The sequence below is a fragment of the Lissotriton helveticus genome, assembly GCF_964261635.1.
Source record: "Lissotriton helveticus chromosome 1_1 unlocalized genomic scaffold, aLisHel1.1 SUPER_1_unloc_75, whole genome shotgun sequence".
NCBI lineage: Eukaryota > Metazoa > Chordata > Amphibia > Caudata > Salamandridae > Lissotriton > Lissotriton helveticus.
Genome location: NW_027611720.1, coordinates 356,784 through 383,700, shown reverse-complemented (window position 1 = coordinate 383,700; position 26,917 = coordinate 356,784). Strand labels below are relative to the sequence as shown.

Below are 26,917 nucleotides of genomic sequence, written 5' to 3'. Positions count from 1 at the left end.
GGCTGGGAGAGACACAACTTGTGGACACTTGGTTCATGTCTGTTAGGGGTTCATGTTCCAATCCCTGCTGTTCCCCATTCATTCCCCATTCATTCTTCAATGTGTCCCTGTCTACTCAGTGTTCTTGGAAGCAGTGGAACAGATCCAGATACTTCTAGTCTGGCTTCATGGTAATAAGGATAAAGATTATGATTTACAGAGATGAAAGGTAGCACACTAGATAAAAATGCTTATGCTCTTAGGGTGCATTCAATATCTATTTTGTCGATTATATATTGTATCCAGCAAGTTTAACTTAATGTGCAACACACTTTAAACTTTTTCGTAGTGATTACATTTATTTTGTATGTGTAAATTGACTTGGATAGAAGATTCTAGCACTTTTTTAGAATGTCTGAAGATGTCACTGTGATCACACAAGTATCAAAAGTATGCAGGGCATGCCATGAAGCGAATAAAGGAATAATTTTTCCATACATTATTAAAACATGACGATAGTGTACTGATTTGAACCAGTTTTTTATGAGAACCCCTTCTAGAAAGTCTGTGTCGGTTCCGTTAGGAAATGTAATCTCTAAGTCATCTTCCAGTTTCCTAAATTGTATATGTTTTATTTCATCATTACCCACAGTTCCAAAGTAGATCATATCCATGGCCTTGTCTTTAGAGAAGTTGTCGATTCTTTTGAGACCAGTTGCCTCCCGCAGGTAATAAATGTCACTTCCTTCCCCGCCATGGAGAACATCAGAGCCCCCCATGGGCAGAATAAGGTCACTTCCGCCTTCACCACTTAGATAATTGTCCTTGTCGCTCCCTACAAGGATGTCATTGTAGCTGGTCCCAAGCACGTTCTCCACACTGAAGTACAGATCGCCTTCAGCATCGGCACCCGTGCCATAGCCCAAACCTAGGTTTACCAGAACTCCAGTGTGATCTGTGTGGTTCCCTGAGAAAAGTACGGTATCAGACCCAGATCCCCCATAGACTTTATCCGAGCCTGGCCCAGGATAAATAACATCATCCCCGGCCCCAGCCAAGATATAATCGTCCCCCTCTCCTCCATGGACTTCATCGTCCCCAGTTCCACCTGACAGGTAGTCGGTCCCATCAGACCCCTGAAGAAGGTCATTGCCCCCAAGTCCAGCGAGCACGTCAGTGTCCTTTCCACCCACCAATGCATTCTTCAGGTCATTTCCCATGATGGTGTTTCTGTTCCGTACTGATCCATATACAGTTGGAATGGTGCGAAGATGGCCATCAGACAATTTCAGGTGGAGGTCTGTTGGAAGATCCTTGCGATCCAGAAATAAGGGCTGGATACGAAGGGATTCCTCAGACACTGTGAACCAAACCTTGTCCCTGCTCTGCATTATCAGGTGTCTCTGCTCTTTATGCTGAATGTATCCTTTTAGCTCACATGTCCACCTGGCTGCAGGTGGTACACTAATGAGCAAATCTGTTTCTGATAAACGTGCTATATTGATAGCCTTGAACTCCGCATCGAGAATAAGAAAATCAATACTTTGGTCTTCTGCAAAATTATCAAGAACATATCTTCCATGATATTCTGCTTTGAGGATGTACGTATCTTTACCACTGAGACCACTCATAAAGGCACCTCCGCTACCAGGGTCAATGAAATTGTCCTTCTCATTTCCCCATATTGCAACAAACTTTGTGGGACCAATTATCTTTGTTGCTCTTGAGTAGACACCAGTACGAGTGTCAATGGTATCAGGATGGCTATCTGATGTGGAATAGTCCACGGCATAGACTAGGGGTACATTTCCGTTCCCAAGCTCGAAAGTTATCCCATCCTCTGTCTGGATCCATAGATGCCGGTTCTGTTCAGATAGGTGCCAATTTTGCAAACGGACAACACATCTCCTACCCCTGATGATGACGTCAGGTGAGTCTGCGGGGTTTGTATATCTCAGTGTGCTAAACTTCTCTTTCAAAAACAAAACATCAGGCAGGCTGTCTTCTGCATAGTTATTGATAATAGCAGGTTGCTCAGTTTTGCAATCAACAGTGTAAGTGTCACGGCCATCTCCACCCTTTAGGAAATCCCCGTCACCACCACCAAAGAAGTTGGGTTTTCTGTTGCCTATGATGACATCCTGAAATGATGACCCTATGACAGTCATTATGTGCTCATTCCCTGGAATGGTGTTTAGGTCAAGGGACACCCCTGTCTCTGAGTCATGGAAATCCATGATTAACGGCACGATCTTGGGTTCAGCAGTCGTGTTTGACACCTGGAAAATAACAAAGTCCTTGGTTTGGAATATGATGTGCTGCCATTCCCAGCCCAACTTCCATCCCTTGATAATCACACATGCCGAGGCGGCAGAATCCCAGACCTTGATAGAAGATGTGCTGACAACGGCTACTTTTACATTTTTATACTCAGCAGCTATTTGAACGGTGTCTATTTCTCCATCTGAAGCTTGGTTGTTGATTGTGTCACAGGTCTCTTTCTCTTCCAGTACATACATGTCTTTGCCATTGCCCCCCGTGAGAAGGTTGACGCCCTTCCCACCCTGAAGCACGTTTCCCACTTCATTGCCTAAAATGACATCATCGTAATCACTTCCTTTAACAAAGATGACTCTTTCCCAGGGAGAGAGTTTCAGGTTTACATTGCACCCTTCAGTGTCTCTAGAATAATCCAGGACTGTCACTTCTAGGGTGACTCTCCCATCCGGTAGAACTTTCCCCACTTTAAACAATGCACCATCGCGACTTTTAAAGCTCAAGTGTTGATATGAATCTCCCATGAACCAGCTCCTGATGACTATGTGGTGATTGTTGTTGTAGAACAGCTTCAAGTCCTGTCCTTCTTTCCTTGCTGATATTTGAATGAACTTTATGTTGATTATTACAAGATCCATGGCCTGGTCCTCTGCCTGGTTACAAATGTCTGTGTCTCCACCGTCCTCAGGGATGAAGTAGACATCTTGGCCATTTCCACCATGAACCAAGCTTCTCTGTGGCCCCAGAAAGAAAAAGTCATTCCCGTTGTTGCCAAATAGAGTGTAGAAGTATGTATCGAGAGAGTAATGCAGGCCTGGTGGCTTTCTTTGCTGCACTGCATAGAACCGGTTAGGTTTTGAGTTGCCTTTGTAGGTGCCATGTAAAGAGCTTTCATCCGGCACCATCGAGCCAATCACATCTTCTTTCTTCACTGGGATCCACAGAAATGTGGCTGATTTCTTTACAAATGCAACCTTAACTGATTGTCCAAATCCTAAAATGATGTCCACTGTTTCGCACCCTCTCTGGAAAGGGTACTCTTTGGGCAGTCTTCCAGGAGTGACTGGGTCATCGATGGTTACGATCATAGAGTTGTGGTCGGTCAATTCAACGTACAGATCGCCTCCGTAGCCAGAATCTTTCCCCTGAGTGAAGTCAATCATGGTGTGGCACCCGTCACCCGCCCCCTGCTCTTTGACCTTGAAGTAATTATCAGGGGTCTTCAGATCATCCACCAGCTGCATGCTCTTTCTGTGCTCCTCCTCTAGTTCATAGATCTCACTGAATGTATGAAAAATGTTAAACTGATTTATTATTTCCACAAAAGAAACAATAATGTCCCGGACAGCAAGAACAATTCCTTTTAGGACTGCCACAAAACGTTGCCCACCACTGGCGTTGGGCGGCAATGAGTCGAGCTCGTGCTTGATCTCATGGTACAAAGGATCTATCCCCAAGCGGATTATAGTCAAAGCAACAGTGACCGGCAGCATTTCCGGCCCAAGCAAGCTGGTTACTAATATTGTTCCATCCAAGGTGGCATCCACGAATCCAATGGCACTGTCCTGCTTAATATCTTCATATATATTAAATACGGTAAATGCAACAGAAAGAACTGGAATACTTTCGGCTGCTTTTCCTATTGAAGACAGTGAGTTCGTAAATTTAGCAGCAGCGACCCCTTCCAGCTTCTCAGAGTTCTTAGCAACCGCCTGCTTTGAGGTGCTGCTGATGAAGTCATTGATGACTGCATTAACACCTGAGAGTTCTGTTACACCGTGAACGCCCTGCGCCACCATGACTCCGCCCTCCCAGTCCCGCCCTTGGGAGAACATTTGGTTTGCTGCTTGGAAGCCCATTAGGGAACCGTAAATGCCCAAACCGTGATTAATCTTGCTGGACGAAGAGTGAACGTCGCTGAAGTAGGAGTGCATGAGCTCCTCGGATTTTGAGGTCCCTGCTTCTCCGGGGATAATGATCTCTTTGGTCATCATGGGTTCTGTCGTGCTCTGTAAACTTAACTTCAATCCACCACTGTATTTCTCAAGGGATCTGACTTTCCGATAGTCCGAGAGATCTCCATATCGCTGATCCGTCATGATGTCTCTGATCTTTTCCTGTAAGTGCTGCTGATCTTCTGCTGTCTTCAGAAGTAACTGTGGCTGCAGACTCCTCCCGCGCACTGCCTCTTCGAATACTTGCATCCGACCCACATCCTTCTCAGACAGAGGTCCTATGTATGGTCTCATGCTAGTATCAATGTCTGTGTTCTGTGTTGGTAGGGTGTTAAGGATGTCTGTACGTATTGTCCCTATGAGTTCTCCTGAAGCTTTCTCAGCATTGTCTTGCTGACTAGTGGTGAACCTGCCTCTGTATTTCCTTGTAAGCCATAGCTTCACGGTTGCCAAGGTATCATCATGTACCGCAGCATTGGGTTCATGTTCCAAGCCAATGGCTGCTTTGTTACCCTGCCAAGTCCTTCCCCTTGCCATTGGATTGCGGTTTCTAAAATCTGACCATGAGGAGGTGGCATCCCACATCAGCCTGTTGGTGATAAATACTCGCGGGTTACGAACAGGTTCAGAGATGTGCGTTGCGAGGACTGCCATGCCATCAAAAATGTTGATGTTGTTGTCTATCACTTCGTGGTTTCCATCAACCCAATTTTTTGCCATTTCTACAAACCCATCTTTGTTCCCCATGTTCCCCATATCGGCATAGGCAAGTTTGTTTAACATGTTCTGATCTACATCCACACCCTCTCTCAATGCTCCATAATATTCAAAGTAAAAGTCATGTAGATTCATTCTGTAAACAAAATCTTTGAACTTGTAATATACATGCCTATTACTTAAGGAGGAAGCAATGTTGCGTTGTAACCATTTGAAGAAGTTGCGTGGGTTGTTATGCATATGTGCGTGCTCCTCAAGATTTCCCCAGGTTGTTTTCAGATTGAAATTATTGTCAACAATACCTTCCTTCCTTAATCGCTCTCCATGCTCGAGTAACATATCTTTCCGAATCCTGTTAGTGGTGTGGATGATCTCTTGAATGTTGCCCCGCAGATCGTCCATGCCCCGGACCGTTCTCACGTTACTCGTCTCAGTCGTCCCATCTGGCCTGTAGACAGGGACGGACTCTTCACTCGGGGTTATCTGTGCCTCACCGGAAGCAAAGAGGGCTTTCACTTTGCTGTCAATGATCTCACTGAGGACAGCATTGTCAATCTTGTATAATGTCCCCCCGTCTCTCACAAACAAAGGGTCATTCCACGGCCTGCCTGGCGCAAGAGGTTCTAATTCAGAAAGCTGCTTTTGCTCTTCATGCCACTGGTGACTCCTTCCTGAGCTGTCTGTAGTCTCGTGAAGTTTGTTGTTTTCCCCTAGGTAGAAGGTTCTCTTGTGCTTGGGGCTGTGGTGACTCCAGAGCTCGGACGCCTCTGACTCTGCGGTTCTCTTGGTCCCATCAGGTAAGACATAGGTGTAAACAGTTCGCGCTGAGACAGACCCAACTTCCAGACCCCCTTCCCGCATGTTCACCAAAAGCTCCTCCACAAACCGCCCCCCTTCAGGTCCCTCACCAACATCACATGAAACCAGACTAACTTCTCGAAGGGTCCTACGTTTCTTAGACATGTGAAGCTCTGCTCTGTCTGTTGAAAGGGACAGGAGGGAGTCCGCTAACTCCCTAGAGGTTTTACCACCCAAACGAATGTCTCCATCTCTGAGGCGTCCATGGCCTAAAACAAGGAGCTTTGTATGTGGCGACAGCTCCACGGTGTTGGCGCCCCTGGTGCGGAGAAGATTAAAGTGCTGTGTGTTCTCATTCCATTCCATCAATGTCCTCTGCCTGCTGGTCCCGCTCTCCTTCTGAAACAGGTATTCACCACTGGACTTTACCATCTCTTCGGACCCAAGCATAAGAATGACTTCATGGTAGACCCCTTCTGTTTTGGGCAAGCTTCGGTAGGTGTCAATCGGATAGTTCTCAAGTATTCTTGTTGCAGTCTGGGGGAGAAACAAAAGGTGATCAATATTTATTTCATTTTACATTAGCAACCACTAGAGTATCCAGATAGATAACACCTAAGGAAAGATGGTTTACAAATATACACTGAGCCCTATTACTCCAGAGTGTGTTAACAGGTGTTACAAATATGCACACCATGCCTGGTAAGATCACTGGCTGAAACAGCACAAAATTCTGAAGTTAAGTTCAGGAGCTTGACTGTCACCAGGCTCACTTCAATGCTAATTAAATTTTGTTTCAGCTGTCAGCCTTACAATGAGTACAACAATTGGTTTATACATCAATGCATAATTCATAAAAATCTAAAAACATACATGATACTGTAGGAAGGTGTCCTTTTGTATGGTCACCCCCCAGTATTTTTCTCAAATTGCTGAAGCCTATGACTCTCACAATACACTTGAGTCTGCTGCCCTGACCCCAGTGTCTGTGCTCTCTCCCAAAACTGTTATGTTCACTTTGGTAATCTCAAAATGACAAAGACTTTACCCCCTGATAAGTCCCTAGTACATTTTCCTAGGGTACACAGGGCACTGGTGGGAAGGGAATCCTGAGGACTACAGCACAGTCTTGTGCCATGCTGTGTGACCCAATTAAACTACTGACAGCAGTCCTGTCATTGCAGCCTCCAGAAGCAGTGAAACTACTCCATCTCGACTGCCTGTGTGGCACAATCACTTACACTGCTTTTAATATATGTCAGACACCCCTAAAGAAGGCCTCCTGTGCATTATTTCAAGGGTGAAGACAAATAAGTGCAAGCTGATATGTCCGTATAGTGGAGTTCCTCAATGGAGGCCACTATAAGTGCTAGGGGTCAAAGGATAACAGAGGTCACCAGTTCCATTATGGTACTGCTGAAATATGTCATGTTTGGTATCAAACAACATGCCTTCTCACCCCTGCCACAATTCTGGTTTTGAGGGTGATTTGGCATGCACCCAAGTGTAGACCTTAGATAGTGCCTAACTGGTTTCCCCAGCTGCACTTTGCTTTAGCTGGCAAGTCACCGCTTTCCCACGCCTACAGCTGCCAAGATAAGATTCTGGCCTTCTACTAGGAAGTAGGATCACTCCCAGGAGTCAGGAACAAAGGCTTTGTGTTAGACCTGGCATCTATTGGCATGTTTTCCCTGGCTTTTTGCTTTCTAACCTCTTGGCTTTGACTCTGTTCTTTGCTGGTTTAGTGTATCTGCGCACTTTCTCACTGCTGTTCAGTGTTCAAGCACAAGCGCTCCTGTGGTAAATTGATGTGATGGATTAGTAATTCCATGATTGGTTGATTGATTTACTGGTCAGTCCCTAGTACAGTGCACTGTGTGTGCCCAGGGCCCATAAATCAAATGCTGCTAGTGGGCTTGCAGCACGGGTTGTGCCACCCACACCAGTAGTGCGTAAAAGGTAACTCGGACCAGCCAGTGCTGCATCCAAGCCTTGTTGACTTGGCGAGTGTAACCACTTGCCAGGCACTAACCTTCCCTTTTCTTGCATATCAGTCACCCCTTGGGCAGTCCCAAGGTACCCCTGTGGGAAGGGTGCAGTGTAAGTGAAAGGTAGGACATGCCAGGGTGTGTAAAACAACAAAGAGAGGGACGATTAGGGCTATTTTTAACGGGGTCCAGCATTCATGCCCAGATACAGCTAAACAACGAGTGGTACGCATTTCCCCAAACAAGGAGGTTAGGAAACGGGGGAAGTGAACCAGGACATGGGTGGAGGCACACCTAAGGGGGTGAATCTCCCCTTCAGAGCTAAAACCCTCACACACCCAGCAAGCTAGGTGTTATGCTTCATCATATGGGTGTGCTCCTTGTAGGGTCAGCGGTGCAATACCCGACGGGCACAATTAAAGGGGCTCTTTGGCGGAGATCTTTTGTTCCTGCCGTTTGGTGCCGGGGATGTGAGGGCCCTGAAGGAAGAGTGTAGATGTGGATGAGTGGTGAGTTAAAAAAGGTTAGATAGTCCACTGGGTAAGTTTAAAAACATGCTAATCTACCTTATTAAAAATCGTGAAGAGAGGCTGCTCGCTGGTGCAATGATCCAGGGGAGCAATGCTCTACTCTGTGTTGCTGGTCAACATGTTTCATGCTAAGTGTTCAGTATGATACAGTGCAATTCGTCAGGACCTTAAAAGAAACTATCTACACCGTGGTATGGTGAATGTGTTTTACCTACCAATGGACTCAAGGGGCGGGCAAGGAGTCCCGCCACTTCTAGTGATACCCTATAAACCAGAAGCGCTGGCTTCAACGGTCTTCTCAGTATGAAGCACCTCAAATGTAGGTGCCCTGCCATTTGAAGGACTCACTCTTCAAACCTACCCGTGCGCTGGATGAAGCGAGAAGCCGGTTTTAGTCCCGAAGGGGAGATTCTCCCCTTAGGTGTGCCTCCACCCACGTCCTGGTTCACTTCCCCCGTTTCCAAACCTCCTTGTTTGGGGAACTGCGTACCACTCGTTGTTTAGATGCCCGGTGTGTGGCATGTCCTGATAGTGAAATACTGCCAATTTCGTTTTCACTATTGCAAGGCTACCCGTTTCCATACGACTGAATGGGAAGTTTGCATATAACATCGTAACTACCCCTGCGAATGAGGTAGGAAAATGGAGTTTACTATGTCTGGACTCAGAACGTTAAAATGCATCTTTTAGCTAGGAGGATTTTTGCGTTCTGTGTCTGAAAATATCACTTTTAGAAAGTAGGTATTTTCTTGCTTAGCCATCCAGTGTGCCTTTGCTAGAATGTGTGTTGACTGTCTGGCTTGCGAGTGGCTGGGGAAGCGCAGTGGCTCCACAGAGTCAGATGGGCCAAGGTGGGGCTGAATAAACCTGGGCTGCATTTAGAGTAGGGGGAGGGGATTTCCTTTGCTCCAGAATGGGCCTGGTCTGCCTTCCACAATACTGTCTCCACCTCCTGCCAGAAAACTGGGCCTGGGAGGACCAAACTGGTTTGGATTAAACACAGACACTCTCTGAGAGAACAAAGGAATATCGAGTATAAATATTGGGGTCCGGACCCCAGAACTTTAGATCTCGCTGGAATCAAGGAACCTCCCAGGAAGAAGAGCTGGAAGAGCTGCCCCTTTGCTGTGTTGTTGCTTTGTTGGGTTGGCCTGCAGTTGCTGCTTCTGTCTTGGGCAGTGAAAGGACTGGACTGAACTTTCTTCATTTGAGCTGAGTATCTCCAAGGGCTTGAAAAGAAGCTTGCCTCCAGTTCTGAAGTCTCAGGGACTGCAAAGACTTCACAAACCTCTGGGTACCGCTTCTGGAACCACTGGTTCAGTTGCCACAGAGGAGGGACAGCAACCGGCTCCATCACCAACTCCATCACTGGTCGTGTCCTGATGGCACCGCAGTGAGCACTGTCTGCATCTCGCACCGCAACTCTGGTCTCACTGATGACAACGACCAATGCTGCTGACACATAGCCGCTGCTTGCACCGTGACCTGTGGGCACCGCACTCCGCACTGCCTTGCTTCACTTCGCCACCCAGTTCTCACCACCGCTGTCGCTGCTGCTGACTTCGACCCTATGACCGCTCGTAAGAACCATGATGCACCACCTTGTCCTAAACTGCATTCTGGGCCGACCATCGCCAATTCTCGCCAACCGGCTCGGTCGCTTGCACCGCAACCTGTCAGCACCATATCGTGCATCGCCTCGCCCTGCACCATAAGCCTTGGTCTCACTGATGCCGACTGAATGATCGCCACAGAGCCACTGCCTGCACCGCATCAAGGGGCACTGCACCCTGCACTGCTTCCTTCTCGTACCGCAACTGCGACGGTTGCCACAACCAGCTCGCACCCCGTGCTAAGCCACAACAAGAAAAGGTACTGTTATCTAGTCTGTACACGACTCTGCTGACTCGTATCGACGCAGTAGCGGAGCTACCGACTCATATGAACTGTGTTTCTAAAGTATTTCCGCAATTTTGAAGACATCTTGCAAAATAGCTATTATATTGCTGTATTGTGGATTTATGTATCATTTTGGTCTTGTCTTAAGTATATAAACATATTGGACATTTTTCTAAACTGGTGTGGTGTCCGTTTGTAGTGTTTTCACTGTATTACTGTTGGTCATATGAAAATGCTTTACACACTTCCTCTGAGATAAGCCTGCCTACTTGTGCCAAGCTATCAAGGGGGTGAGCAGGGGTTATTTTAGGAGTGTACCCACCTTACCCTGACTAGAAGCAAGGGTCCTTATTGGGACAAAAGTACCTACGTCTGCCAACTAGAGATCCCCATTTCTAACACTTCAATAGGCAGGAGGTCACACTTACCTCCTCACAAGCAGGCTATTCAAGTGGCACACGAAGGCAGTGAGCTTCAAACGCTACACCTCCGCTGATATGCAGCAGGGCTGACTCCCAGGGGAAGAAACAGCCCTCCCCCTACCCCAGGCACATTTTCTCACAGACATGCAAGGTAGTGCACATCCCCAGAAGGCTGCCCACACCTACAGGGTGAGCAGCACAGGCTGTACACTACATTTAGTTTACTGCCATGTTTAGGAGTGGCAGAATAGAGGGTTTGGGGTTGAAAAGGTGACCCACCTTACCAGATGTTGTTACCTCACGGGTGAATTAGTAGCAGGAGCTAGCTGCTGGCTATTAGTCACCACACTCTTAAATCCCCTAATTCTAAGATTTAAGGGTCCCCCTCACACCAGAACCTGAGATTTGCTCGATCTGCGAAGGACCGAGAAGAGACCTGTGTCTTTGACAACAGGACTTTGCCCACCAGCCAAAGCAAAAGGGGATACTCTGTCCCTGAGGCAACATACTTGGAACTGTAAGAGTGAGCCTCATGTGTGGCTTAAACTCTGCATCCCCTGACTGAGGGACCCTTGTGGAAGCCAGACACATCCTCAGACTACCCTGTACTAGTGGCACTAGTCCCCTGCATACAGGAGGTAAAACCCTGTCTGGAACATAAGAATGACTGGCCATTAGGCCCCCAAGGGATTGCCCAAATCCAGAGCGTCTACTGCATTGTGGGAGTTGTACTCCAGCCTTCCATGATGTTTCTGGCCTCTACCTCACTCCCCAGGACCCAAGGAACTGCCAGTACATTTTCACTGAGTTTACCACTGCCAAGGCTTGTTGGTTGTCAATCCTTTACTTCACCCCGACACTTGACGCTACAAATACAGGGATCACCATGCAACCCTCAGCCAACACCCCTGGGGTGCTACCATTGTGTTTTTGCATCCATTCTTTGCAGCACCGTGTACGCATTAAAACCAGCACCACTGGGTCCCCGTACAGCACCACATACAGCCAGGACACCTCTGCCCCCGTACTTTATAGACCAGGAAAAATGGAACTGACTATCATGACCATGGACCCGCCTGAACTCTAACCCCCTTGATACAACTGCAACTCAGCCTGTAAGTGGTTGTTGTCACATGTCTTTTCTCCCATTGACCACAACATTATAATTTCACTGTATTATTTGCACTGATTTTTTATTGCTTCACAAATCTATAACTCCGGTAACATGTATGTGTTTCTGTTTATTTTGGTGTTTCAATGAAGTATCTAACCCTGGGCGTAGTTTGCGTAGTAGCGCTACCCGTAGCTATGCGAAGTGCACTTGGCACTACGCACGCTACGCGTAGCTACGTGAACTGCGTAGTGCGGAAGGGAAATGCTGTTCACACTGATTGCACAGTGCCGGATGCTTGTCCGCACTGTGCAATCATTGCAACCAGCATCTTGCACAGTGCAAGTGGTCATTTTCTGCCGCTCGAGTGGATTTGTACTCGAGCAGCAGGTTTCTCAATGCAGATTGTGAGTTTCTCATCACGAGCGGTCACGAGCGTGCGCGACCACTCGCAATGAGAAACCTGACCTACCTCCATTGAGAATCTCGCCAGGAGATTTATTTTCCATGCTCGCAATCGGCAACTTGATGTTGCTGATTGCGAACGAGGCAAAAGTCTCACCGGGATGATGATTTTGCTCTCTTGCGGTCGCCAACTTGACGTTGAGGACCGCGAGCAAGAAAAAAATACCCGCTACGCTATGCTACGCATATTTGCACTGTGCTACATTCAATTTGCGTCGTGAGTAGTAGCGCAAACTACGCATGCTCTGTCATCATTTCAGAATATTTGCTTACTGTTTTTTTGATGTAGCGCTTCTTATCACATTTTTGATTTGCAATGCAATAGGTCTCGCATTTACACAAGTTTAAGCTATTGGCATTGTATATGACAATGCCTTTTAGTTATATTTTAAAAATGAAAACAAAAATTAAAGGCATTGTAATGTGTAATGTCAATAGCTCAAACTCGCGTAAATGCGAAACCTATTGCATTGCAAAAGCTTGTTATAAATTGGTGTCAGATTTCTATCCTTAATACGCTACGCTTAACACATGTTGCTCTAGTAAAGCGTGACTGCTCTTTGCCACACTAGCAGGACAGAGCTAAGGATTTATTAGTGTGAATCCAAGGACCATCTATGGGGTATCGTGATAGTAATGCATGGTGGAGACTAACCCCTTCATCACATAATACTCCACTTTCCTAAAGAATACAGTTGAATGAGCAGAATGATAACCTATAACACATAAACAATAATACCTACGTTCTCAGCAGCTACAAAGCAAAGTCCTCTAGAATATGTATGCAGAGGGACATAAAGAGAAAACACAAGTAACAGGAAACCCTGCTAGAGTTCCAAATAAAAACAATCAATAACTACATCAATGCCAAATACATAATACATACAATTAAATGAGGCGCAGTCAAATAAGTGGATCACTAGCCTTCTGCTCAATAATGCCTAAAAGATCAGCAACTACACATCAACATCCTGCTAAAGGAGCATGTGCGAAAAATCATTATATATAAAGTTGTGAGAATGGGACAATTGATGGAATACAGGGGCATATGTAGGAAGGCCATTTGGTATGTAGGTGCCACATAGCAAAATAAGGAATCGCAAAAATTGCGATTCCTTATTTTGCTCAAGCATTTAAGGAATCGCAATTTTGCGATTCCTTAAATGCTATGTAGGGGTGACTTTTGAAATGCGATTTTGGCTTAAGGAATCGCAAACTACCACCTACTCCAAGTAGATGGTATTTTGCGATTTCCTGTCAAAATGCGTTTTTTTTAATTCAAAGTGCCATGTGGCGCACACACATGCCCTTAGGGCATGTATGTGTGTCACATGCACTTAGAGGCACATTCCAGGGGTGCAATAGGTGTCCTTTGGACACCCTGGCACCCTTGGACTTGCGATTCTCAAATTGCGATTTTATCATAGAAAATCGCAATTTGAGAATGTATCCCCATTCATTCCTATGGGCCTTTTGGCCAATAGGAATGAATGGGACACTCATTACTTAATTGCGATTCGGAATTTGCTAATCGCAATTAAGGAATTTTAGAGATTTGCTAAAAAATTGCGAATTATTACCTACATTCCATTTTGCAATTCTCAAATAGCGATTCCTTAAAAATCGCTATTTGAGAATCGCAAAATGTGAATTACCTACATATGCCCCACAATCCTTTATAGATGCTACACACAAAATCAATCAATCTATCGGGTAAAACATCTGTACAATTAATAAAATGGAAAACATCCATTGAAGAGTAATCATATAAGCACATTAACACCCTATGGCACGTAGCAATAGTGCTCGTTCAATCAAGAGCTTTAAGACAACATCCTAATTTATTTATTTAAAATTTTTATAGAGCGCGTAGTCACCCGTGAGTATCCCAGCGCTATACCTCATAATTCAGAGGAGAAGGAGTGCAGAAGAGATAGATGGCTTATGGGAAGAGAAGAGTTTTGAGCGATTTCCTAAAGCGGAGGAGGTTCGGTTCTGTTCTTAGTTTCAGAGGGAGCGCGTTCCATTGCTTCGCTGTGTGAACCGAGAAGCGGCGACCTCCTGAGCGGGCTTTTTTCACTCTGGGTACAACTATGAGGTTTTCGTGGTCCGATCGGAGTGCTCTGGTGGGTCTATAGGGGGTAATACAGTTTTTGAGAATTGGTGGGCCTTCATTGTGGAGCAATTTGTGAGCTAGGCAGAGGGCCTTGAAAACCACTCTTTCCCTAACCGGCAGCCAGTGCAGTTTCTTCAGGGCGGGTTTTGCGGATGTTCTGGCCGGGGTGTTCGTGAGCATCCGGGCCGCGGCATTCTGGATTTTCTGAAGGGTCTGAAAGGTAGCTTCGGGGGCTCCCAGATAAATGGCGTTACTGTAGTCCAGCCTGGAGACAATCAGGCCTTGGATCAGCAGTTTCCTGGAATTAAAAGGAAGTAGGGGGAGCACTTTCCTACATGACCTTAGAAGGCCGAAACAGACGCCGGCCGTCTTCCTTGCCTGTGTTCTAAAGGTGAGATCTTTTTCTAACCATATTCCCAAGCTCTTGACCTCCGCCTTGGGGGCAGGAGGTTCCCCAAGACAGACGGGCCAGATGTTCGGGGGTAGGGAGAGCCCTTTTTGTCCCAGGAGCAAAATCTCTGTTTTTGACCCATTGAGCTTGAGGGCTGAGTCGTTCATCCATTGGTGTATTTTGGAGAGACAGCCATGTAGGTTGGAGGGTTCTTGCTTGGGGTGAGATAGCGTTACCACCAGCTGTGTATCGTCAGCATAGTTGATGATAGTCACTCCAAATGGGGTGACCACCTCCTCCAGTGGGGCCATATACACGTTAAATAACGTGGGGCTTAGTGACGAGCCCTGGGGCACACCACACCGGAGGGGGATGGCAGGGGAGCGGCTGTCACTTTCCCAGACTTGGAAGGAGCGTTGGCAGAGAAATGATGTGAGCCATTTCAGAGCTTTGTCCTTCACTCCGATGTTTCCCAGGCGTTGAGTTAAGACCTGGTGGCTGACAGTGTCGAAGGCCGCACTCAGGTCCAGGAGGATCACTGCCACTGATCCTCCTGTGTCAAGAATGTCTCTGGCCTTCTCCACTGCTGCAAGGAGTGCGGTGTCAGTGCCCTGACCTGGTCGGAAGCCCGTTTGGGAGTTCTTGAGTAGGTGGTTAGTTTCCAAGAACTGTGACAGTTTTTTATTTACTAGCTTCTCAGTGACCTTACCAATCCAGGGGAGAAGGGAGATGGGTCTATAGTTTGATAGGTCCTCTGGGTCTAGGGAAGGCTTCTTTAGAAGTCCTTTAACGACCGCCTCTTTCCAGCTAAGAGGGACTTCACCTTGGAATAATGAGGTGTTAATCAGAGCGGTCAGCGGGGGCACTATGGTGTGGGTGACTTTTTTGAGGAACCGTATGGGCACTGGGTCACTGGGGGCGCCACTCTTGATTGAGGCAAATGTGGCGGTTACCTCCTCCATGGTAACCGGACCAAAGGAGACCAGGTGAAGGGCAGATGATTTCAGGGGGGAATTCATTCGCAGGGGAGGGTTGTCCTTATCTCCTTCAATGAGATCGTATTCGGTAGCGGGAAGAGATGCAAGAATCTTTTTGATTTTTTCATCGAAGAAGGTAGCTAGTTTGACACATTTGTCTTCCGCTGCTTTGGGGTCCAGCGGTTTTTCTGGGGGGCGGGTACATGGAGGAGCTCTTTAAGAATGAGGATGGTTTCCCTAGCGGAGCAGGAAGAATTCTCTATTTTTTCCTCATAAAAGGCACTTTTGGCGTTACGGAGTGCTAGTTTATATGCTCTCATGGATGTCTGGAATACCTCTTTTTTATTCACAGACTTATCCTTCCTCCAAATGCGTTCAGACTTTTTGCATTCCTTCCGTAAGGCGTTCAATGCAGGGGAGTACCATGGAGCAGGACTGATCCTCTTGGTATGTTTTAGAGTGCTAGTGTGCGGAATGAGATTATCCAAGGAATGGGTGAGCCATTCATTAAATTCTCTGTCCGCCGTTTTGGGATCCAGGGAGGGGAGCGGGGAGGATTCTCTTAGCTTAGCTTCCCAGTCCTACGGCACCAGCTTGTGCCACCGTCTAACGAGGGTCCTGGTTTTAGATGGTTGAGTCGGAACGGTTTTAAGATGCCAGTGCATGGGGACCAGTAGGTGGTCTGTCCAAGGAAAGGGAATGGGTTCCTGAGTTTTAAAATTTAGAATATTCGTAAAAATTGGATCCAAAAGCTGGCCTTTTTCATGGGTGGCCTGTGAGTTCATGAGCTGCAGGTCGACTGACGCCAGATCTATCAATAGGTTGGCTGCGGAGTTATCCGTGGGGTCAAGGAAATGGAGATTGAGATCCCCTAGGAGAAGGAAGTTAGAGGCAGTGGTTGCTATTAGTGTGACGTGATCCATCAATGTACTGGAGAATTCCCCAAGTGGCGGCCGGTAGATTAAGAGTCCGGAGAGAGAGATTGCAGGAGAGATCTGTAGAGTAAAGTTACAACTTTCACAATCTTTGACATTGCCATTGTCAATCCTGCAGGTGAGGTGGTCCTTGTAGAGGATGGCTAGCCCACCGCCTCTCCCGACCGGTCTGTTTAGGAAGCGTATTTGATAGCCTGGGGGAACGGCATTGACCATGTCAAAGTCGTTATTCGGCGTCAGCCATGTTTCTGTAAGAAACATTATATCTAGCGTGGAGTTTTGAACAAGGATATTTATCTCGTAAGCGTGTCTGACAAGAGACCTGCAATTGAGAAGGCCAAGTCGGAGGGTTTGTGCATGTTCCTGTTCTTCCGGCGGGTTGCAGAGGACACAGCCCGTGAATGGCTTGTCTTCCAAGAGGATGTATTTACAATTGGGATGTTTATTCGGATTCAATGCTCGAAGCCTGTCCTGGGTGTAAGTTATACGGCTTAGAGGATCGTTCATAGTACCTGGGCCTAAGGCCGTCTGGGCCCGGACGGGCCCAGACGGGCTTGCCTTAAGCGCGCAAACGGCGCGCAAACGGCGCGCCCGCTGCGTACGTCCGCTGCGCGGACGGGAAGTGCACATGAATGAGGTGCAGGGGGGCGTGGCCTAGGGAGATGGGCGTGGCCTCGAGGTGCCGAGCGAATGGCGGCAAGCTGCAAGTCAATCCACTTCAGCGCTAGAGTCCGCTGGGCGTGGTTGTGCAAAATGGCAACACGAAATGAAGGCTTTTAAAATACACAGTTATCAGTGAACACACAATGTTTTAAAAATAAGCAGTTTTGACGCTATCAATCTCTTCTCCCGGCTTCCGCCTCAGGAGATGTGCAGGCTTCTAGGTCGCGCTCATAGTCAGCGCGCCTAAAATACACGGCGCTGGGGGCGTGGCCTAGGGAGATGGGCGTGGCCTCGAGGTGCCGAGCGAATGGCGGCAAGCTGCAAGTCAATCCACGTCAGCGCTAGAGTCCGCTGGGCGTGGTTGTGCAAAATGGCAACACGAAATGAAGGCTTTTAAAATACACAGTTATCAGTGAACACACAATGTTTTAAAAATAAGCAGTTTTGACGCTATCAATCTCTTCTCCCGGCTTCCGCCTCAGGAGATGTGCAGGCTTCTAGGTCGCGCTCGTAGTCAGCGCGCCTAAAATACACGGCGCTGGGGGCGTGGCCTAGGGAGATGGGCGTGGCCTCGAGGTGCCGAGCGAATGGCGGCAAGCTGCAAGTCAATCCACGTCAGCGCTAGAGTCCGCTGGGCGTGGTTGTGCAAAATGGCAACACGAAATGAAGGCTTTTAAAATACACAGGTATCAGTGAACACACAATGTTTTAAAAATAAGCAGTTTTGACGCTATCAATCTCTTCTCCCGGCTTCCGCCTCAGGAGATGTGCAGGCTTCTAGGTCGCGCTCGTAGTCAGCGCGCCTAAAATACACGGCGCTGGGGGCGTGGCCTAGGGAGATGGGCGTGGCCTCGAGGTGCCGAGCGAATGGCGGCAAGCTGCAAGTCAATCCACGTCAGTGCTAGAGTCCGCTGGGCGTGGTTGTGCAAAATGGCAACACGAAATGAAGGCTTTTAAAATACACAGTTATCAGTGAACACACAATGTTTTAAAAATAAGCAGTTTTGACGCTATCAATCTCTTCTCCCGGCTTCCGCCTCAGGAGATGTGCAGGCTTCTAGTGAAAGGGTGTGTGCAAGAAGGCAACAGGAGGAGACACAGGCAGCAGTGGACCCTCCATGATGGGTAATCCAGTTAATTGAATTCCTAAAACAGCCGACAAATCTCTCAGGCATGGCCAAGCTACCCATACTTATGAGGCTCTGGAGATGAGAAGATACTCGTGGTCAGTTCTGAGGCAGAACGACAGTGCCAATTTAACACGTTTATAATCTAAAGAGGGAAAGAAGCCACCATTATAAGTGCAAAATCCTCATCTGCTTATGCTCGTGGTAGATATCCTCAATCAGATCCGCAGTATCCCGCCTTAGTCAATCTGAGTCAGACCATAGGAACGCCAACTGCAATTCATTCAGAATATTCTTTACATGAGATAACCAGGTGTTCCTACCACAGTCTGTCAGAGGCTGCATTTTCAAAAGATTTTAGGTAGATTGCGGCCCTTGGGTTCCCTACTAACCTGACTCAGTATGGCACTGACATGAGAGCTGCTACTGTTATGTGTCGAGGTAAAGCCCTCGTAGCAAAGTTGCACATGTTCCTACATTATCCTCGTTTTGCACAATAACATTACAGCAGTGACCTTTTACACATTCACATGCGTGACAATGTTGATTTGTTTCTCTGGAACTACTTCTGTTTACACATCTGGCTTCGCATAACATTGTCACGATGCCTCGGACCCAAGTACAAGACCTCTATGCACAAGGTTCATATGTCGTTCTATCTTCTTCCACGGGGCGGCAGGGCTATCTACATATGCATATCCATAGCATTGCTAATCTATACGTACATCGCCAGGATGCTTTTTATTATAATTACCGTATTTTCTAGCATATAAGACGACTGGGCGTATAAGACAACCCCCCTACTTTTCTTGTTAAAATATAGGGTTTGGGCTATGCTCGCCGTATAAGACTACCCCTCTTCAATGGGTCAATGGGTATTGAAATTAATGACCCATCCAACCTCAAATATGTTCAAAAGGCCTATCCAACCTCTATTGTGTTGTGATTCACTCACCCAATATGCGAACAAAAGGCAGCGTAGGTCCCTTGGTTCTTTAACAATAGTTAATAATCCCAGCTGCTCTTTTCAGGGAGTGAATGTATCCAATCTGTAAGGAAAATAATTCAATTGTACACTGCACTAATGTTGTGCACTGTAACGTTGCACATTACTTGAAGGACACAATTTACAGATCAACACACGCTCATTTCACTTGACACTGGCAATTAGACACCCGGCGTATAAGACGACCCCCGACTTTCAAGAAGATTTTCAAGGGTTAAAAAGTCGTCTTATACTCCAGAAAATACGGTAATTAGCATCTCATAGGATGAGCAGAGGAGGCACTTCAGCTGACACCAAGGGTCCCTGCATGTTGGGTCTTCACCAAGCATCGGTCTGGCATCTTGTGAGGGGTGTCCAGTTCATGACCAAGATGGGGACCTACATTCTCTCCCACCAAGTACCAAAGCCGAGGGACTCGTGCATTCACTAGACTATCGTGTTTGCTATTCCCTTGAAGTTTGAAGCTAGACTAGTGAGCGAAGATGCCTGGTCTTAGCAGACTTGGAAATTTGTTTTGTTGTGGTCGAAATAGGGATTCCCGATTGGAGGACTCGTGTCCGGTTCCTCCGATTGGAACTCCAACGTATGAGCTCTATATGAAGCATGACGTGGGTCCCATCACGTATAATGAAGTATGGATTCGCTACACTAGGAAGGATGGTGTCCTAAAGTGGCCCCAATATGGTAGTTATGACACGGAAGTTTTAGATAATCTAGAGGTTAGACTTTTTAAGAAGAAAGCCCGGCCGGCGATGTTTGACTCTTTCCGCCTATGACAAAAGGAAGCCAAACAGAAAGAAATTAAATTAGCGAAGAAGAATAAAACAGAAAAGGGTATCTCGATAATGCAAGCTGCTATGCAGTATAAAGATAACGAAGAAGAACAAGCGAGTGAGCAGTTGCACAGGCAACGTAAAATGGCAATTGATAAATGCTCTCCAGTTCTGCCGCTTCTTCAGCAAGATGCAGCTAAGGAACTTGAGAAAGATCCTTTAATGTCACATTTGTTGAGCTCGCCACCCCCTTATGCGCAGAGTGCTACAGCACCTCCACAACCTTTAGTGGCGCAACCTCTGGTTGCTTTGCCTCTTGCTGTTGCACAGCCGCCAGCTCCTCTTCAGCTGGCTCCTACTCCTTTGGTGCAGCCTTCTCAAGGACCGCCGACTTTCCTACCTGCTCCGTCTTTAATTCCAACAACTTTTTCACCTGTTCTCGCTGCCTCCTCTGCTACTGCTCCTACATTAGCTTCCTCTCAATCCGCTTTATCTCCTGTCAACTTCTCCTTCTGTCCGACAGAGAATGACGGATACTGTTACTAGTCTTTTGTCTCCTTTATTTGGGTCATTGAGCACGACCCCCGTTTCAGAGCGTAAACAGTTGCGTAGCCAACTGCCTGATTCTAGAGACAAGTAAGTATTGGATCATTTGGCGCATAAATGGGTTACTGACCCTACAAGATATGAGTTAGAGTCTGTTATGGATGTCTTCCGCCAATGGGAAGCACCGAAGCAGAGATATGTTTTCGACAAAATGTGTGTTTTTCTTTGTGAAGAATTGGAAGATGGTGATTTGGGACCCAATCCGCCTGAGTTGTGCCACGTACGGTTCGAGTTTGCGAAAGGTACGATTGTGGGTCCCGACGTTGAAAGGACGGTGGCGACACTGCTTTCATTCAGGAGCGAGTCTCCTTTTCGGTCGTTATTTGAGCCTGATCCTTCTGTTAGGAGGAAAGTGAGACAATACCCAATGAGGGAGGTTCCTCCGGTGTGGAAGGAAGCAGGTCAAGCTGATGATGTTAATAATATTGTAGCTGCACCGGCTCACTTTCAGCGTGTTTGGGTACATGTTCCATGGAAGAGAGCTGAAGTCTTGGCTCTTAAACAGACCTTACCTGACCCCCGTAAAAATCCTGCAGGGTACTATAAGGAATTATCACAGACTGCAGACTCATGTGTCATAAATTTAGCTGATATAGACATGTTGTTTGGAAATGTGGTCCCACAGCCTTTATTGGGATTGATTCATCACACGGATCATGCGTAAGAGTTAGGTGATACCTGGGTTAATATTGCTGCTGCGGATGGCCGACAAGTTGGTGGTGCTAAACCTGAGCCTGTAGTTGCAGAACTCCCTGGAAAGATAGTTACTTACATGAAGACTTTAATGCCTGCGATGCGTGTGAATTGGGATAAACTGTCTGCATGTACGCAGAAGAAAGATGAAGGCGTGTCTGACTTCTTCACCAGGTTTGAAGAAACATTCATTGACCATAGTGGTCAAGACATGAGTACCGAAGGTGGTCAACGGTTGTTTGTCGATAAGTTTGTACATAATTTGCTTCCCGAGTTATGTACCAAGTTGAAGGATTCCGAGAGTTCGTGGGCTGTTTCCTCATCAGCACAGATATTGGCTACTGCACAATACTACGAAAATAGGGATAAGGATGAGAAGGATAGAGCAGAGAAAAAGACTAAAGAGTTGAAGACAAAGGTTCTTTTACAGCAAGCGTACCCGCCTCGTAGTGGTCAGCGTGAACTATCAGCAACCTCAGCAGTTTCTCAGCGAAACTCGCAAAGGTTCGAGCCTTCTCAACAACGTTTTCCTGTAGGCCTTAACCAATGTGCATATTGCAAAGAAGAGGCATATTTTAAGAGTATTTGCCCTGTTTTGTTGCAGCGTATGAATGGTGTTACTAGTGTAAGAGGCCGGGGTGTTCCGCAAGCTTCTAGAGATAGAGGACGTGGAGGTTTCCCCCAGAACGCGCGTTCCTTTCCTCCTCAAAATTCAATGAATAGTTTTGATCAGCAGAGTAACGCGTCTGGTAGGACGACTCAGTACTATGCTGATGACTACTATGTCGAAGGTGAGAATATGGAAGGGAATGATTGCTAGGACAGCCATAGACAAAGAGAGGGAGTTGTTTCAGTTCCAGTAGATCAGAGTGGACCTTATGTTGAAGTGATTACATCAGGTGTGTCAGAGCCTTTTCTGTTGGATACTGGTGCTACAAAGAGTTCTATTATGCACTCTAAACTCCCTGGCGTACCTTTGTCTGGCTTAACAAATGAATGTTTCGGTAGGTTTTTCTGTCGCCCCAGTTAGAAACCCGGTTTCTAGTCCTATGTCTCTTTCGGTTGGACCTTGTGAATTCGAAGCACCCCTTATTCTGACGACAGGTTGTGGTGAGAACTTGTTGGGATTGGATCTGTTGTAAAGATTGTACGCGACATTGTATTGTTCTCCTTTGGGAGTACAACTTACATTGTGTAAGAAAGTTGTCTCCCTGATATGCACATAAAGAGATGCAACACGTTGAATCCAGCTACGTTGTTGCCGATTGTAGCAGAGACAGATGTTTCTGAACAGCATGATTGTTTTCTCAGGACAGAAGAGAAAACGAAAGGGAGAGTAGATCTTAGGGACACTCCTCTTGTGAAGTGTGATGGTACCTTATGGGTGGATGGTTCATGCTTCAAGCTTCCAAATGGTGATACGACTGCGGCATATGCTGTTACGACTTTGCATACGGTTGTTGAAGCTGCACGTATCCCACATAATTCAGCTCAAGCAGCAGAATTGATTGCACTTACGAGAGCGTGTGTATTATCAAAAGGAAAGAAAGTGACCATATATACTGACAGCCAGTATGCGTTTGGTGTGGCGCATAGTTTTGGACGATTGTGGAAGGAACGTGGGTTCCTCACTTCTCATGGAGCTAAAATTCAGCATGGTCAGTTGGTGAATGAGCTTCTCGAGTCACTTACTTTGCCGTTGCAAGTTGCGATTGTGAAATGTAGTGCGCACAAGAAGATTACTGATGATGTTGGTCGTGGTAATGCGTTTGCAGACGAAGTTGCGAAAGACGTGGCAAGGGATGTGATGAGTCGAATGTATGTTGTGGGTCTGGCAAGATGGGTTCCGGATAGAGGAATGTATGAAGATACAATAGAGAGTGTGAAGTCTATTTAAGCTGAAGCTACAGAGAAAGAGTTGAGTGTGTGGAGAGAAAGTACGGGTAAATTAGACGCAAATGGTTGTTGGGTTGAATTGTCAGAGCATCAGCGATGGTTGTTACCCGATGCGTACGTGCTTGCAGTGGTTACGATGGCGCATGGAATGGCTCATATCAGTGTGAAAGGGATCTGTAAGTTGTTGGCTCCAGTATGGCAAAATGCTGGAATTCCTAAGTGTGCAGAGAATGTGGTCAAAAATTGTATGGTTTGTCTGATGTACAATCCTGGCAATGGAACTCCAACTCCAGCTGGTCATTTTGCTCCTCCGACGTATCCGTTCGAGGTTTTGCAGCTAGATTTCATCCACATGGAGAGGTGCAACAATTTAAAATATGTACTCGTTGTTGTTTGTGACTTTTTAAGATGGGTAGAAGCATATCCCCTGAAAGATAACACTGCCTTGTCCACCGCTAAAGCCCTTGTTAAGGGGTTTTTCCCTAGGTATGGTTTGCCGAGAATGGTCTGGAGTTATAATGGGAGTGAATTTGTGGGTCAAGTGATGAAGAGAGTGTGTGATGGTTTAGGCATCCGACAAAAGTTCCACACGGCAAATCACCCCCAATCAGCTGGTTTAGTTGAATGCTATATTGGCACCCTCAAATTAAAACTTGCCAAGATCCAAGCAAGCTCCGGTCTTAAATGGCCTGACGCGTTGCCATTAGCACTTTTGTCGACTAGGATGACTGTACATTCTCGAGTGGGACTTAGTCCCTATAAAATAATTTTTGGTCGCCCAGCAAACATATGGGGAGTGCCGAGGCCGACGAAATTCAGTGAGATTGAACACCCTATACTGCTTGATTACTTGTATGACTTGACGGCTAAATTGCGTGTCTTACACCAACAGGTTCATGATACACTGCCTCAGGCTTCTGAAGATCCAGGGCATGCAATCGATCCTGGATCGTGGATACTGATCAAGAACTTTCAGCGGACAAAGAACGATCAGCCCCGCTGGATTGGTCCCTTCTTGGTGCTTTTATCCACGAGAACTGCAGTACGAGTACAAGGGAAGAAAAACTGGATCTACAGCGTACATTGTAAGAGGGTTCCTTTGCCTCTGCCGTACGACCAGTGGGTCCAGGAGGGCATTCCTGATTCTGAGACTGAAACTGTGCCCCGTTTTCTGCCTTTTAACGATGCACGTTTAATTGGGACAAGTTCTGAGCGTGAAAGTGACGATCTTTTGCAAGAAGCCGTGCCACCATCAGTTCGACTGGACACTACCGAGCCTGAACTCTTATTCTACGATCACACAACACCTGGCAAAAGCCATTATAATTTGCGACCAAGAGTCATGGGACTAATAAAATAAAAATCTTTTTTACTATTTTTGAAAGTTCAGCTCTCCCATCTGAGAAACTGTTTTGACCGATTTTTGTTTTTCGAACCGCCATCCGGGTTCAGCTGTAGGGTCGCGGCGTCAAGTCTTTGGAGTGCAAGCCGAAGACACAAGGTCGACGGTTCTGGTTGGTCCTAGGGCGTTTCCCTGGACTGACAGACGCATTCCTTAGCACGGAACACCCTACCTCCGCGAGCAGCACGGTTAGATGATGGAGTTTTTCGAGATGGAGAGACCTGTTAATTAGATGAATTTTAGAGGCCAAATGTATAGCTTAGCTTAATGATGTTTTTAATGGGATATATTATATTCTCTTTTCAAGTGATGTTTGCACCTACTACACAACCCATACCTTCTTCTACTGTTTCTTCGCATTCTTTCCACCCTCTGCCTGAACATGAATCCATTAGAAGATTGGAATTCGCTAATAACTCTTTCGTTCAGCTTCTGCACCAACATCAGCTAGTAGTGAACACGACTAACTGTTGGGTGTGTGGTCTTATGCCTCACACTACTGATAAAGGTATTCCTTATCTGGTCCTGCCATTCAGCTACAATGGTTCTGTATGGGCATACAGAACGATGTTCATCTATGCTCGTGAAGTCCACCCCCTACGTTCTGTGAAAGATAATCCAAAGAATAGTGCTCTAGTTAAGGGAATAGTCGATATGATTAAGGGAGCTAGTTCCTATGAGACTATCCCGAAAGATGAAACACTAGCGTATATTGGATGGAACGTGACTGGATATGGAGCGAGTCTGAGCGAGAACCAGCGAGCGAAACGATCCTCTCCAATTTGGATTGTAACCCATCAGGGCCACCTATGTCTGCAAGGTAAAGGCAAGAATCCGAGAGCTCAGTTAGGGAAGAGTATCTGCACCGAGACGTATGTTTTTGCGTCCCAGACTTCCCCATCGTTCCTGGCAGCTAAGGGTACCTATTTCATCTGTTATGATAGAGCATACACATGGTTGCCCCCTGATTTCTCGGGCACATGTTTAGTCTCGTTCCTGTTTCCTCCCACCTACACAGCTGCGGCAGATTACCACAAGACAAGAGTAGTTAGAGGTGTCTTCAGTAAGGAAGATACTGCAGGACAAGAATTAGGAGATTTCTTGAAAGGTTTTCTGCCGTTTTGGGGACCTATGGTGAACAGCAGGAACATACGGCAATTGACGAGAGTGGTTGAGTCCACCGTAGTTGAAACTGCCGGTGCCCTTAGTAACTTGACTGCTGAGCTCCAATTGGATCGTCTTATGACTCTTCAGAACAGAGTTGCGTTAGATGTCATACTTGCAGATCGAGGTGGGGTATGTAAAGTGATCCAATCAAGTTGCTGTGTTTTCATTCCAGACAATGCTCCAACAGTGTACCAGGCCATTTCCAAGCTGCACAAGATCTCGGAGTCTATACATGTGGACGAAGGAGATTGTTCATTGATTGGATGGTTCGGGGAACTGTTATCCACATGGGGATGGAAGATTCTGATGGTCATTGGGATGATCTTAGCCATCCTTTTCCTGTTCTGTCTTTGTGTACAGTGTGCTCCTGCTATATGTGGTCTCTGTGCTACATTATGTGTAGGGAAACCTGTATCAAGAGACGTGCTAAGTAATAGGATGATGCTCCAGCAACATCTTGATGACCTGATGAGTATAGATCTGGATTCAGACTGACATGGGTTTAGGTTATGGCCTGTGTAAGGGCAAAAGGAGGGGCTGAGGTACTGAGATTCTGAAACCGTTTCATAAAAGTCGTCGTATCATGACGATGTTGGTATCAGCGGACCGAAAATGGCGAGTGTAAGATGTGCGAGTGTTTTCGTTATGTTCGAGTGACGAGATCACCATAAAATCAGGGATTCCGTTCTGAACCATTGGGTTCCATTTTGTGTACGGCAGCCATTTTGTGGTTGCCCTCTCATAGGCCGATGACTAAGGCCGAACGAGTCCTTGGGACACGTACACTTGTAACTGACTTCTGTGTGACCTGAGCAAGCTGACTCCGTTGCCCGAAGCCAATCTTGTTAAGCCAGTTCCTTTCCCGGTAGCTGATCAAGATTACGAAGTAAGGCACAGGACACCATAAACCCTTTCATTGCACACAACTATGTCTTATCTTGCTCACACCTGTCTCTGCTCCTTTCTTTATGGTCCGTTTATGAGGGGGATGTGCCCGTTTTTATTATGGGTTCGATCGACCTGT

General features: G+C 46.6%; 1 protein-coding gene across 1 annotated transcript in view; it reads right to left on the bottom strand.

Moving 5' to 3' along the window:
- Positions 1-374: 374 nt before the first annotated feature.
- LOC144806458 (uncharacterized) overlaps positions 375-26,917 on the bottom strand; it is a 76,059-nt gene continuing 49,516 nt past the window's right edge. The window contains exon 3 of the mRNA XM_078672818.1: positions 375-6,263. Within this exon, the coding sequence (XP_078528944.1) occupies positions 375-6,263 (5,889 nt within the window). The remainder of the gene's footprint in view (positions 6,264-26,917) is intronic.